Source organism: Mustelus asterias, chromosome 27 (genome assembly GCF_964213995.1).
Source record: "Mustelus asterias chromosome 27, sMusAst1.hap1.1, whole genome shotgun sequence".
Lineage (NCBI taxonomy): Eukaryota > Metazoa > Chordata > Chondrichthyes > Carcharhiniformes > Triakidae > Mustelus > Mustelus asterias.
Window position 1 is genome coordinate 32,127,101 of NC_135827.1, and position 16,049 is coordinate 32,143,149.

Here is a 16,049-nt window from a genome sequence, read left to right on the forward strand (position 1 = left end):
GACACCACCATCACCATCCCTGGGTATGTCCTATCTCATTTACTGGGCAGATCGACTTGAGATGATGGTGGTTTGGAGTTAGGAAGGAGTTGCCCCAGGAGTCCTCAACATCAACTCTGGACCCCATCAAGTCTCATGGCACCAGGTTAAACATGGGCAAGGAAATCTCCTGCTGGTTACCACCTGCTGCCCCACTCAGCTGATGAATCAGCACTCCTCCATGTTGGACACCACTTGGAGGTGTAATCACTGAGGTTGGCACGGGCAGAGAATGTACTCTGGGTGGGTGGGGGGGAGCTTCAATATCAGTAATCAGAAATGGCTCGGTGGCACCACCACACACTGAACCGGTCAAATCCTAAAGTGATGTCTTCTCCACATCATGACGACCATCGACACTGCAAACTGCCGGCTCCGTGGAGAGGATCTCCAAGAAGATCGCGCATATCGACACAGACATCAAGTTTGTTTACCCAAATCCTAAAGGACATGGCTGATAGATTGGATCTTCAACTGAAGGTGAGGGAATCATTAAGAAGCAAAATCTTACTTAACCTCATCCTCACCAATCTATCTATCGCAGATCAATCTGGCCATGCCCACATTGGTAGGAGTGACTACTACACTGTTCCTTGGAGACAAGGCCTGTCCTCACATTGAGGATACACTTCATGTGGCACTACCACTGTGCCAAATGGGAGAGATTTCAGACAGATGTAGCAGCTCAGGATTGGGCATCCATGAGGCACTGAGGGCCATCAGCAGCGTAATCTGTAACCTCAGGGCCTGGCATATTTCCCCACTCTACCTTTACAGTCAAGCCAGGGGATCCACCCTGCTTCAATGAAGAGTGAAGGAGAGCATCCCAGGGGCGTCACCAGGCACACCAACAAATGAGGTTTAAACCTGATGAAGCTACAACACAGGGCTATTTGCATGCCAACAGCGGAAGCAGCATGTGATAGACAAAGCTAAGCGATCCCACAAGCAACAGATCATATCTAAGCTCTGCAGTGCTGCCACATCTAGCCGTGAATGGTGGTGGACAAACAACCCAGTGGAGGAGGACGCTCCACAAATATCCCCATCCTCAATGTGTGGGAGCCCAGCACATCTAAAGATAAGGTTGAAGCATTTGGAACAATCTTCAGCCGGATGTGCCAAGTAGATGATCTATCTCGCCCTTTTCCCGATGCCAGTCTTCAGCCAATTTGATTCATTCTGTGTGATATCAAGAATACTGGATGCTGCAAAAACTATCCGCCTTGACAACATTCTGGCAATAGTGCTGAAGGTTTGCACTCCAGAAGTTGCTGTTCCCCTGGCCAAGCTGTTCTAGTGCAGCTACAACACTGGCATCTACCCAGCAATGTGGAAAATTGCCCGCGTATGTCCTGTACAAAAATAGCGAACAAATCCAACCCGGCCAATTACCACCCAATCAGTCTACTCTCAATCATCCGCAAAGTGTTGGAAAAGGTCATCAACAGAACAATCAAATGGAACTTACTCAGCAATAACCTTCTCAATAATGCCTAGCTTGAGTTCTCCCAGGGTCACTCAGCTATTGACCTTATTATAGCCTTGGTCTAACATGGACAAAAAAGCTGAGTTCCAGATTGACTTGAGAGTGACTGCTCTTGACATCAAGGCAGCATTTGACTGAGTGTGGCATCAAGGAGCCCTAGCAAAACTGGAATCAATGGGAATCAGGGGAAAAATTCCCCACTGATTGGAGTCACAAAGGAAGCTGGTTGTGGCTATTGGAGGTCAATCATCTCAGTTCCAGGACATTGCTGCCTCAGGGTAGTGCCCTGGGCCCAACTATCCTCAGCTGCTTCATCAATGACCTTTCTTCCATTATAAGGTCAGAAGTGGGGGATAATTGCATGAGTTTATTATGATTTTCAACGTCTTAGATACTGATAATCCATGGACATATGCAGCAAGACCGAGGCAATATTCAAGTTTGGGCTGATAAGTGGGATGTAATATTTGCGCCACACAAATGCGAGGCAATGACCATCTCCAACAAGAGAAAATCTAGCCATCGCTCCTTTACATTCAGTAGAATTGCCATCCCTGATGTCCCCACTATCAACATCCTGGGACTATCATTGCCCAGAAACTGAATGGAACTACTCTTTTAAATACTTTGGCTGCATGAGCAGCACGGTCTGGGAATTTTGTGATAATTCACCTCCTGACACCAAAAGTCTGTCCACCATCAACAAGGCATAAGTCAGGAGTGTGATGGAATACTCCCCACTTGAGTATTCCCAACAGCACTCAAGATGCTGGAAACCATCCAGGGCAAAGCAGCCCGCTTGATTGGCACAGCACCCACTACCTTCAACATTTACTCCCTCCAGCATCGACGCACAGTGGCAGACGTGTGTACCACCCATGAGATGTACTTCAGGAATTCACTAAAGCTCAAACACGTGGCCTCTACCGCCAGGAAGGACAAGGGCAGCAGGTGCATGGGAATACCACCACCTGCAAGTTCCCCTCCATCACCCTGACTTGGAAATATATCACTGTTCCTTCACTGTCACTGGGTCAAAATCCTCAAACTCCCTTCGTAACAGCTCTGTAGGTGTTCCTACAACATATGGCCCGTAACAGTTCAAGAAGACAGCTCACCACTACCTTCTCAAAGGCAATCAAGACTGGGCAATCAATGCTGACCTCGCCAGCGACACCCATATCACATGAATGAATAAAAAAAGTCAACTGGGAGAGTTTAGGTTTACATAATATAAATTACTGATGGACCATATCGTTGTTCATTTATAATTTTTTTTTAGCAAGTGCCCTAGTTATAGAGGAGCCTGGAGTTCTTGATCCAGCAATTAAAGTTTAAATATTTAGAGAATGTGGAGGGGCTAATCCTATCTCAACATTGAAATGAACTATCTCAGAATGCCTAGTGGTCTGCAGCGGGTTCTCTGAATCATCGGAATCATAAGAACTAGGAGCAGGAAAAGGCAATCCAGCCCCTCGAACTTGCTGTGCCATTTAATGCGAGCTGGTTAGGTGCATTGGCCATGCTAAATTCTCCCTCAGTGTACCCGAACAGGCACCGGAGTGTGGCGACTAGGGGATTTTCATTGCAATGTAAGCCTACTTGTGAAGCGAATAACTAAACTTTAATACAATCACAGCTGATCTCATCTCAGCCTCAATCCCTCTTTCCTACCCGTACGCCATAGCCCTTCAAACCCTTACTTATTAAAAATCTGTCCACCTCTTCCTTAAATTTATTCAATGTCTCGGCATCCACCACGCTCTGGGGTGGTGAATTCCACAGACTCACGATCCTTTGAGAGAAGTCATTTCACCTCATCTCTACTTTAAAATAGTCTGCATTTGGAGTATTATATAATAGACATAGAACAGCACAGCACAGAACAGGCCCTTCGGCCCACGATGTTGTGCCGAGCTTTATCTGAAACCAAGATCAAGCTATCCCACTCCCTATCATCCTGGTGTGCTCCATGTGCCTATCTAATAACCGCTTAAATGTTCCTAAAGTGTCTGACTCCACTATCACTGCAGGCAGTCCATTCCACACCCCAACCACTCTCTGCGTAAAGAACCTACCTCTGATATCCTTCCTATATCTCCCATCACGAACCCTATAGTTATGCCTCCTTGTAATAGCTCCATCCACCCGAGGAAATAGTCTTTGAACGTTCACTCTATCTATCCCCTTCATCATTTTATAAACCTCTATTAAGTCTCCCCTCAGCCTCCTCTGCTCCAGAGAGAACAGCCCTAGCTCCCTCAACCTTTCCTCATAAGACCTACCCTCCAAACCAGGCAGCATGCTGGTAAATCTCCTCTGCACTCTTTCCAGCGCTTCCACATCCTTCTTATAGTGAGGTGACCAGAACTGCACTCAATATTCCAAATGTGGTCTCACCAAGGTCCTGTACAGTTGCAGCATAACCCCACGGCTCTTAAACTCCAACCCCCTGTTAATAAAAGCTAACACACTGTAGGCCTTCTTCACAGCTCTATCCACTTGAGTGGCAACCTTTAGAGATCTAAAACCTGAGTTAGGCCGCATTTAGAGTATTGCGTGCAGTTCTGGTCACCACACTACCAGAAGGATGTGGAAGCTTTGGAGACAGTGCAAAGAAGGTTCACCAGGATGTTGCCTGGTCTCGAGGGTGTTGACTATGAGGAGAGGTTGAATAAACTAGGATTGTTTTCACTGGAAAGACGGAGGCTGAGGGGAAACCCGATAGAGAGCTACAAAATTATGAAAGACACAGACAGCGTGGATAGTCAGAGGCTTTTTCCAAGGGTGGAAGTGTCAATTACAAGGGGGCATAGGTTAAAGGTGAGAGGGGGAAAGTTTAAGGGAGATGTGCAGGAGAGGCTTTTCATGCAGAGTGGGGGTGAGTGTCTGGAACGCACTGCCGGAGGAGGTGGTGGAGGCAGGCACATTTGCAAAATTTAAGAGGCATCTGGATGGGTACACGAATAGGGAAGAAATAGAGGGATACAAACCGAGTAAGGGCCGAAGATTTTTTTTAGTTAGGGCATCATGATCGGCATGGGATTGGAGGGCCTTTGTTCTTTGTTCTAAATCTATTACCCCTTATCCTAAAACTATGACCGCTTGTTCGAGATTGCCCCTACAAGAAGAAGTATCCTCTCCACGTCTACTTTGTCCATCCCCCTCACCATCTTGTGTACCTCAATTAGATGAGATTCTGTACCGTGGGTTTGGCAGTGTCAACCTGAAGAGGGGCAAGGTTTGGAAAGTTCACATCATCCCTGTTCCAAATCATTCAGACTTACTGCCGGATTTGCACAGCAAGTTTGGAATGTGTCAGCAAACTGGAAACATGTCGTGTTGAACTGGTGAAAAGATACCTTTCTCTCCATACATTTACCTATGTAAAGGTAGATAAGCAATGACCCACTCACATGTAAATTTCCATTTCTACACTGATTGACTTTATCTTGGCCTATGCAGTATTTGGGACACTACACTTGGCCTCAGTGCCCTTTGGTAAGGAAGGTGAAGAATCGCCCAGTGTTCCCACGCCTGACTTCTATCCTGTGACCCTTTGCTAGAAAGCGCAGGTGGGTCAAAACAAGTTCATACCGAGCTGTGTGCTGATCACTTCCAATAAATGATCTCTTCAACAAATCACTTGCTCCTACATTTGTATATGTGCAATGCATTTGCTTATTTTTTTGTTAATGTTTAAATGTCAGATGCCATTCATTGTCAGATGTTATTCACAGCAGGACGCACAGGGGAGACTGGGCTCTTGGGTTGCTGCTGCGCTCACCCATGGGCATCCTTTCCTCTCACGCTGTATCGTTACTTTAACAGTTCACTCGGAGCATTCAAAACGCGTTTATCAAGGAGTCCGGGTCAAGCACACAGTCAAAGACCTGCTGGCAGAGAAACGGTCTCGGCAGACAAACGTATCCTTCAAGTACAACGTGAGTAAAGTAGGTTTCCTTCCTTTATTAAATAGGAACTGGGCTAAGACAGGGACAAGGGGCAAGGCATCTTATAATTCCCTGTCACAATCCCTCTGCCTTTCCTTATAACTGTGGTGCAGTATTCCCATTTGTTTGCATGTCATGGGTAGGGGGTGAGGGGGGGGGGGGGGCGGAGGGGAGGAGGCTGATGGTAGGCTTGTCTTTGAAAACTGGAAGAATATCCAAAATAGGTCGTGAATGTGGCCCAATCCATCACACAAACCAGCCTCCCACCCATTGACTCTGTCGACACTTCCCATTGCCTCGACAAAGCAGCCAGCATAATTAAGGACGGTATGCACCCCGGACATTCTCTCTTCCACCTTCTTCCTTCGGGAAAAAGATGCAAAAGTCTGACCGACTCAAGAACAGCTTCTTCCTTGCTGCTGTCAGACTTTTGAATGGACCTACCTTGCATTAAGTTGATCTTTCTCTACACCCTAGTTATGACTGTAACACTAGATTTTGCACCCTCTCCTTTCCTTCTCTATGAAAGTAAAGTTTATTTATTGGTCACATGTAAGGCTTACATAAACACTGCAATGAAGATACTGTGAGATTCCCCTAGTCGCCACAATCTGGTGCCTGTTTGCGTAAATGCACCTAACCAGCACATCTTTCAGACTGTGGGAGGAAACCGGAGCACTCACGCAGACACAGGGAGCACATGCAGACTCCGCAAAGACAGTGACCCAAGCCGGGAATCGAACCCGGGTCCCTGGTGCTGTGAAGCAGCAGTGCTAACCACTGTGCCACCGTGCTGCCTTATAGGTATGCACTATCTGTATAGCGCACAAGAAACTTTTCATTGTATGCTAATACATGTGACAATAATAAATCAAATCAAATTAAATCAAAAATGTTTATGAACAGCTTCACTGCATGTTTGACGTCCACTTGGCCATTTGTTAGGTGCTAAATGCTTCTTTCAGGAAGGGATGAACTGGGGAGTAAAATCTTCAAATTCCGTCCTGCTACTTTTCACATTTTCTGTTAATCTATTCCTACTTTTCATATGAACTGTAAATTTGTTGTTGGAAGACTAACTAAAATATGTTATGAGCTTGAATAGAGTCATAGAGGTTTACAGCATGGAAACAGGCCCTTGTCCATGCCACCTTTTTTTTTTAAAACCCCTACGCTAATCCCAATTGCCTGCGTTTGGCCCATATCCCTCTATACCCCTCGTACCCATGTAACTATCTAAATGCTTTTTAAAAGACAAAATTGTACCCGCCTCTATTACTACCTCTGGCAGCTTGTTCCAGACACTCACCACCCTCTGTGTGAAAAAATTGTCAGCTCAGTATCTGTTGGTGATCAATATTCTTTCTGCCTTTTACACTCTTGGCAGCTCTCAAACCTTTCCATCCAGAAGCTGCTGTGAATGAATTTTTCAATGCTGTTAGTCTCCTAGTATCAAATCCAGATTTGTGTCCATGGAATTATGGACACTCTCACCTTAAACCTATGCCCTCTAGTTTTAGACTCCCCTACCTTTGGGAGAAGATATTGACTATCTAGCTGATCTGTGCCCCACATTATTTTATAGACCTCTATAAGATCACCCCTCAGCCACCTACGCTCCAGAGAAAAAAGTCCCAGTCTAACCAGCCTCTCCTTATAACTCAATCCATCAAGTCCTGGTAGCATCCTAGTAAATCTTTTCTGCACTCTTTCTAGTTTAATAATATCCTTTCTATAATAGGGTGACCAGAATTGCACACAGTATTCCAAGTGTGGCCTTACCAATATTTTGTACAACTTCAGCAAGACATTCCAATAAAATAGGACTTTGCAACCATGTTCTAATGGTGCACCTTTAGATAAAATGCTTATTGAAACAATATTATTCATTCAATGAGAAGCTTGTTACTTTGCCATTCTCATTTCTGGGAATTAATCTTTAACCACAGTAACCAACATGTGGATTAATAACATCATTGGAATGGAGAACACAGCAATCATTGTTTCATTGTAGAAGCTAAGCAACAGGAGAAACAAAATGAAGCAGAAAATGTACAGACACCAGCCTCTGATTTAGGCTCATTTGAGTTGGAAGATTATCGCAAGCATATTGAAATATTGGGATATTTTGTGTGCAGTTGGGAGTTTTATCTTTTTTAAATCAGCTTTCAACTCAGCTCCAACTTGTAACGAATTTATTTTCATATATGATGCAGTGAAGTCATCAAGCATGCAGTCCCAGTACCAGGAAGTCTTCTCACTCGCAAATGACATTCAAATATCTCCCAGAAATTTGGATGCCCTCCCACAGGCCAGTTCACCAGATCCAGATACTGGGCCCGATATGCAAACTTTCAAATGATTTCACAGACAAGAAGGTCAAAATCTTGCCTCAACGAAACTGTGTCTTGCCAAATATTTTTTTTTCCCCCCCCCCCAAGTGTGAACGGGATGGACGGCACGGTGGCACAGTGGTTAGCACTGCTGCCTCACAGCGCCAAGGACTCGGGTTCAATTCCGGCCTTGGGTCGCTATCTGCTTGGAGTTTGCACGTTATCTCCGTGTCTGCGTGGGTTTCCTCCCTCAGTCCAATAGTGTGGGTTAGGTTGATTGGCCATGCTGAATTGCCCCTTAGTGTACCTAAACAGGTGCCGGAGTGTGGCGACTCGGGGACTTTCACAGAAATCCCATTGCAGTGTGAATATAAGCCTACTTGTGATACTAATAAATAAACTTTAAAACTTTATATGATAGTGACTTTTAAGGGGCGTCTGGACAAATACATGAATAGGATGGGAATAGAGGGATATGGTCCCTGGAAGGGTAAGGGGATTTTAGTTCAGTCGGGCAGCAGGTTTGGTGGGCTGAAGGGCCTGTTCCTGTGCTGTAATTTTCTTTGTTCTTTGTTCTTGTGTCGGGGGACTAGCAGGGTAAATATGTGAGTTTACAGGATAGTTATCGGTGCAGGCGTGATGGGCTGAATGGTCTTCTTCTGCACTGTAGGGATTCTATGACTGCCTGGTTCTGTTAAAATCTGGAGGCTACTTCAATGGGATAGTTTCCAATTGCTGGAGCCACCATTCTATGGGGTGTATCCAGGTTATAATGTCAGTAGCAAGCAGAGCTTGCTATCTTGCTCATTCAGCACAGATTTAACCTCGGTAACAGTGTCTAATGAGAAAGAAAAGATAGACTTGCTTTTCTACAGTGATTTTCATGGCCTTACAAAGTCCTAAAGCCCCTTATGGCAAATGAAACGCTTTGTTATGATTTAAGCAGCGGTGACTTGGAAAGGGGAGGAAAGCATGGTCCCTTTGCATCTGAGTTGGTTTAAAGATGACATGGATATGAAGAAAGATCGGAGCAGAGTCAATCCTCTCCGGCTGACCACATAATTTAACATTATATCTCGACAACTGTATAGTCTAATACGGAACTGGCGCTGAATATGAATAACCAATCAACACTGCTCAAAAGAACACACAAATTAGGAACAGGAGTAGGCCACTCGGCCCTTCGAGTCTGCTTCACTATTCAGTAAGATCATGGCTGCTCTGATTGTAATTTCAACCCAGCATTCCTGCCTACTCCCAATAACCTTTCACCCCCTTGATAATCTATCCATCTCTGCCTTAAAAATATTCAAAGATTCTGCTTCCAACATCTATTGAGGAAGAGAGTTCCAGATACAACCCTCTGAGAGAAAAAATTATGCTTCGTCTCTGTCTTAAATGAGCGACCTTCTATTCTTAGTTCTCAATTCTCTGACAAGAGGAAGCATCATCTTCACATCCACCCTGTCAATACCCCTCAGGATCTTAAAGGTTTCGATCAAGTCGCCTCTTACTCTTCTAAACTCTAATGGATACAACTTCATCTCTCCAATCTTTCCTCATAAGACAACCCACCCATTCATGGTATTAGTCAAATAAACATTCTCTGAACTGCTTTTATCAAATTTACATAGTTCCTTAAATAAGGAGGCCAGTACTGTACACAGTACTCCTGACGTGGTCTCACCCATGCCCTGTAAAACTGAAGCGTAACCTCCCTACCTTTGTTCGTCAATTCTCCTCAGAGTTAGCAATAACTTTCCATAAGCTTTCCTAATTACTTGCTGTACCTATACACCAGCCTTTTGTGATTCATATACTTGGATACCCAGATCCCTCTGAATCTCAGAGCTCTGCAATCTCTCACCATTTAGATAATAAGCGCGTTCTTTTAATTCTTCCTGCCAAAATGGACAATTTCACATTTTCCCACATTGTATTCCATTTGCCAGATTTCTGCCCGCTCACTTAAACTATCTCTCTCCTTTTGTAGCCTCCTTATGCTCTCGCCACAATTTACTTTCCTGTCTATCTTTGTGTCATCAACAAATTTAGCAACCATGCTTTCAGTCCCTTCATCAAAGTCATTTATTTAAGGTGGCATGGTGGCACAGTGGTTAGCAGTGCTGCCTCTCAGCTCCAGGGACTGGGATTCGATTCCCGGCTTGGGTGACTGTCTGTGTGGAGTTTGCATGTTCTCCCCATGTCTGCGTGGGTTTCCTCCGGGTGCTCCCGTTTCCTCCCACAGTCCAAAGATGTGTGGGTTAGGTTGATTGGCCATGATTAACTGCCCCTAAGTGATCCAGGATGCGTAGTTTAGAGGGATTAGCGGGGTAAATGTATGGGATTGCAGGGGAAGTGCCTGGGTGGGATTGTTGTCAGTGATGACTTGATGGGCCAAATGGCCTCCTTCTCCACTGTATGATTCTTGCAAAACGTTGAGGCCCCAGCACTGATCCCTGTGGCACACCACTCTTCACATCCTGTTAACTGGAAAAATGCCTATTTATGACAACTCTCTGTTTTCTGTTAGCTAGCCAATCATCAATCCATACCGATATGTTTCCCCCTACACTGTGAGCTTTCATTTCCCCTAACAACCCTTGATGCCTTATCAAATGCCTTCAGGAAATCTAAATATAGTACATCCACCACTTCCCCTTTATCCATTGATTGGACCCACAGAATCTTGCCACAGGTTGAAGAATGCCTCCCATTCAGCTCTAATCCCCTTGCAAGTTAATACTATTGGGTATTCTAAGCTGGAATGACAGTCAGAAACTGATATTTGCTCTGAGCTACCTTACCATCAGCCAGTAACCCGAGACACACTTGGGAGTCACTCTAAATGTAAAGTTTATTTATTAGTCACAAGTAGGCTTACATTAACACTGCAATGAAGTTACTGTGAAAATCCCCCAGTCATCACACTCCGGCACCTGTCCAGGTACACTGAGGGAGAATTTACCACGGCCAATGCACCTAACCAGCACGTCTTTCAGACTGCGGGAGGTAACTGGAGCACCCGGAGGAAATCCACGCAGACAACATGCAAACTCCGTACAGACTGTGACCCAAGCTAGGAATCGAACCCAGGTCCCCTAGCGCTGTGAGGCAGCAGTGCTAACCACTGTGCCATTGGCTCTCACCAAGTTGTATCTAAATTACATGATCTACAGGAATCAAGGAAAACATTTGTTCCAAATAGACAAAAGTTTACTGAAACAAGTTGCTCTGAAATTTGATTTTGAGAATCTAAAATGTGACAATGACGTCTATATGAATCAGATACCAGGGTGATAGAGAAAGTGTTCACCCACCTTGCTGGAGGCTTTTAAATTTATATACATGTATTTTGTTGCATTCTTATATCTTGGCATGACTACAACATCTTTTGACCGCCAGACCATAAAAATCAGTCAATTTATCGGGCGGGATTTTCCACTCCCACTCATTAGTGGTTGGGAACTGGATACATTCAGGGAGCAGTCAAGCGTCTGTTGCCTTTGCAACAGGGACCCCAGCAACAGGGACAACCAAATGGCTGTCCAAAGTTTCCGGTGCCACCCACAACAATGCCCGCCGATGTCGGGGTCAGAAGTTTGAAATTTTAGGACAATGATTGTTAAACTAAGGTCTCACCTTGGCAATTCATAAAGAGTTACTCAGTGGCCTGTGCGGGGTTGGGTGAGGTTGACAGATTCCTATTGGTATGCCATGACTGTTGATTTACTCGTGTGTTATTGGTCGTGGTAAATTCTCCCTCAGTGTACTCGGACAGGTGCCAGAGTGTGACGACTAGGGGATTTTCACAGTAACTTCATTGCAGTGTTAATGTAAGCCGACTTATTGCTGTGAAATGTTATAAAAGAAAAGCTACAAAGGATGAGTGTTCATGTCTTACTGTCAAGGTTCATAAGATATGGTCAGTGAGGCGAAGGGGAGGGACAACTCTGTCAATATTTGCATGGGGTCCCCACACAAAAAGGTGGCCATTTCTTCAGATGACCTGATCCTAAGCTCCCTCCCTAAACCTCTCCACTCTCTATCCCCCTCCCATTTTAGACCTCATTTGGAAGCAGGCTCTTTCGCCACGTATCCCAATATCTAATGTGGTTCTATAACAACTTTAGTTTGATAGTGCTCTTTGGTTTTTCACACAGCGAGTGTTTGGGGTCTGGAATGCACTGCCTGGGTGTGTGGTGGGGGCAGCTTCAAATGGGGCATTCAAGAAGGCATTAGATGATTATTTGAATAGAAACAATGTGCGGGGCTACGGGGAAAAGGCCAAGCAAGTGGCACTTAGTCATGATGTTGTTTTGGAGAACCGTGAAAACACGATGTGCAGTTAGGTTGATTGGCAATGCTAAATTGCCCCTTAGTATCCCAAGATTTGTAGGTTAGGGGGATTTACAGGGTAAATACGTGGGGGTTACAGGGATAGGGGCTGGGTGGGATGTTGTCGGTGTGGGCTCAATGGGCCGGATGGCTTCCTTCTGCACTGTAGGGATTCTATGATTCTATGATGGGCCAAATGGCCTCCTTCCGCGCCGTAACAGTTCTGTTATCCTGTGAGTGCCATGAGGCATTTCAGTACGTCAAAGGCACTATATAAATGCATGTGTTTTATTACTGCTGTAAAGTCACACACATAGAAACATAGAAAATGGAAGCAGAAATAGGCCATTTGGCCCATTGAGCCTGCTCCACTATTCATTATTATCATAGCTGATCATCCAGTTCAATAACCTGATCCGACCACCCCCCCATATCCTTTGATCCCCTTTGCCCCAAGTGTTATATCTAACTGCCTTTAATGTTTTGGCCTCAACTACTTGCTGTGGTAGCGAATTCCACAGGCTGACCAGTCTCTGTGTGAAGAAATTACTCTTCATCTTTGTCCTGAACAACCCTGTATCCTTAGACTGTGACCCCTGGTTCTGGACACACCCTCCATCAGGAACATCCTTCTTGCATCCAGCCAGTCTTGTCCTGTTAGAATTTTATCGGTTTCCCCCCCTCATTCTTCTGAACTGCAGTGAATACAATCCTAACTGACTCAATCTCTACTCATATGTTAGTCCCGCCATCCCAGGAATCTTCTCTGCACTCCCTCGAAAACAAGAACATCCTTCCTCACATAAGGGGCCCAAAACCACACGCAATATTCCTGGTGTGGTCTCACCAAGGCCCTGTATATTTGTCACAAGACATCCCTGTTCCTGCACTCGAATCCTCTCACTATGAAGGCCTACACATCATTTGACTTTTTTTTACTGCACCTGCATGCTTACCTTCAGTGGCTGGTGTACGAGGACACCCAGGTCTCGTTGCAAATTCTCCTCTTCTAATTTATGGCCATTCAGATAGTAATCTGCCTTCCTGTTTTTGCTACCGAGGTGGATGACCTCACATTTATCCAAATTATGCTGCATCTGCCATGCACTTGCCCACTCACTCAACCTGTCCAAATCACACTGAAACATCTCTGCATCCTCCTCATAGTTCACCCTCCCTCCTAGTGTTGTGTTATCTGCAAATTTGTAGATATTATGTTTAGTTCCCTCATCTAAATCATTTATATAGTGAATAGCTGGGGTCACAGCACTGATCCTTGTGGTACTCCACTAGTCACTGCCCCCATTTGGAAAAAGACCTGTTTTTTTCCTATTCTTTGTATCTGCCAACCATTTTCCTATCCATCTCAATACACAACCCCGAATCCCATGCGCTTTAATTTTACATGATAATCTTTTATGTGGGACTTTGTCAAAAGCCTTCTAAAGTAAACCACATCCATTGGCCCTCCTTCATTAACTCTACTAGTTACTCCTTGAAGAATTCCACTAGATTTTTCAAGCATGATTTCCCTTTCATAAATCCATGCTGACTCTGTCCTATCCTGTCCCTGTTTTTCAAGTCTGTTTTTACTAATGGATAATCTTTGATAATGGATTTTAGAATTTTTCCCACGACCAATGTCAGCCTTACTGGTCTATAATTCTCTGTTTCCTCTCTATTTCCTTTTTTAAATAATAGGATTACATTAGCTACCCTCCAGTCTGTAGGAACTGTCCCATAGTTCATAGAATCTTGGAAGATGACCATCAATGCATCCATTATTTCTCGGGCCACCTCCTTAAGTACTCTGGGATATAGATTATCAGGCCTTGGGGATTTATTGGCCTTCAATTCCATCAGTTTCCTCAACACCATTTCTCTGTTGATACTGATCTCCTTCAGTTCCTGCCTCCCACTAAACCCTGTGTTCCCCAACATTTCTGAAATCTTACTTGTGTCCTCCTTTGTGAAGACAGAACCAAAGTATGTGTTCAGTTGGTCATCCATTTCTCTGTTCCCCATTATAAGTTCTCCGACTGTAAGGGACCTGTGTTTGTCTTCAGCAATCTTTTTCTCCTCACCCATAATTACAGATGTTCCTTTATCGCTAATTTCTTGTTTAATGTCATTCCCAAAATCACCACAACAGTTTGGTGGTCTATATACAAACCCGACTAATGGTTTATGTTCCTTGGTGTTTCTTAGCACTATCCATTTAGATTCCACATTATTGGAGAAAATATCCTTCCTCAGTAGGGTGTGAATTTCCTCTTTAACCAGCTATGCAACTCTTCCGCCTTTACCTGTGTGTCTGTCCTTCCTAAATACTGAATACCACATCTCTGGTCAACCTGTGGCCATGTCTCCATAATCATGATTGTATCTTACCCGTTTACATCTATTTGTGTGATTAATTCATCCACTCTATTGCAAGTGCTCTGCGCATTAAGACACAAAGCCTTTAGGCTCATCCTTTTTACATTACTGGTCCCATTCTCACTATTTTTCGCTGAGGCCCTGTTTGAATTTGCCTATCTCTTCTCTTATTCCCTTTTCTATCTATGGTTTTTGTCCTTGATTCCCTCTCTTCTGACTCCTTGCACAGGTTCCCATCCCCCTGCCATTTTAGTCTAAATCCTCCCCAACCACTCTAACAAATACTCCCCCTCGGACAGCAGTCCCGGTCCTGCCCAGGTGTAACCCATCCACTCCCTTTTCAAAGAACAACGGAAATCTCTTACCAAAAATGTTTATTTGCATAATTTAGATTAACTTCACATGGGTTGCAGCTTTGGCAAAAAAGAAAATTTAAGCAAACTATTAATTATTGAAGAATTTTAGGATTTTGCCTGAGGTTGAATGATCAATAGGTAACAAGTCTGGATGGCTATTTGATGTAAAACTACACGGAAGTAGATTTAAAGCATATTTTAGAATAAGCTATGAGAAAGGGATAAAAACTATTGTAAAATAAATAACTAATTCTATTTAATTTCCTTTTACTGAAGTTTCCTTCTACACTCCAAAGATAGAAACATAGAAACTAGAAGCAGGAGGAGGCCCTTCGGCCCTTCGAGCTTGTTCCACCGTTCATTTTGATCACGGCTGATCATCAAATTCAATATCCTGATCCCCCCATTCCACCCCCCAACATCCCTTGATCCCTTTAACCCCAAGAGCTATATCTAATTTCTTCTTGGAATAAGACAACATTTTGGCCTCAACTACTTTCTGTGATGGTGAATTCCACATATTCCATGTGCAGATTAGGTTGATTGGCCATACTAAATTGCCCATTAGTGTCAAGGGGATTAGTGGGGTAAATATATGGGGCTATGGGGATAGGGCCTGGATGGGATTGCTGTCGGTGCAGGCTCAATGGGCTGAATGGCCCCCCTTCCGCACTGTAGAGCTTTTTATGATTCTATGAAAAAGGGTTAGAGAAAGAATTAACAAATTAAATCAAATATAAAAAGAAATCATCATAATTGTGACTCACGTTTATGACAGTTTTTTTTGGTTGATGGCAATATTTTTTGACAATCTTTCACGACTTGGGTATTTACAATATTGCACGGAGGTCCATGGGAAGGTATGGTGCTGCAGGAAACCTAGACTTTGAGAAAATACTAAAGGGCAAATAACCCCATACCTGAGTTATGAGGACAAAAATCAGATAACGATACACAAAAGAATAGATAAACTAAACCCCCAGATTAACATTCAATATCAACACAAGTTAGAATGGGCGGCACAGTGGCACAGTGGTTAGCACTGCTGCCTCACAGCATCAGGGACCCTGGTTCAATTCCAGCCTTGGGTGACTGTCTGTGCAGAGTCTGCACGTTCTCCCCGTGTCTGCGTAGGTTTCCTCCGGGTACTCCAGTTTCATCC

General features: G+C 44.2%; 1 protein-coding gene across 1 annotated transcript in view; it reads left to right on the forward strand.

Annotated features, from left to right (window-relative positions):
- The first annotated feature begins 489 nt into the window (after positions 1–489).
- LOC144479998 (POU domain class 2-associating factor 2-like) overlaps positions 490–16,049 on the forward strand; it is a 38,113-nt gene continuing 22,553 nt past the window's right edge. The window contains exons 1-2 of the mRNA XM_078199150.1: positions 490–519; positions 5,239–5,472. Of these exons, the coding sequence (XP_078055276.1) occupies positions 490–519; positions 5,239–5,472 (264 nt within the window). The remainder of the gene's footprint in view (positions 520–5,238; positions 5,473–16,049) is intronic.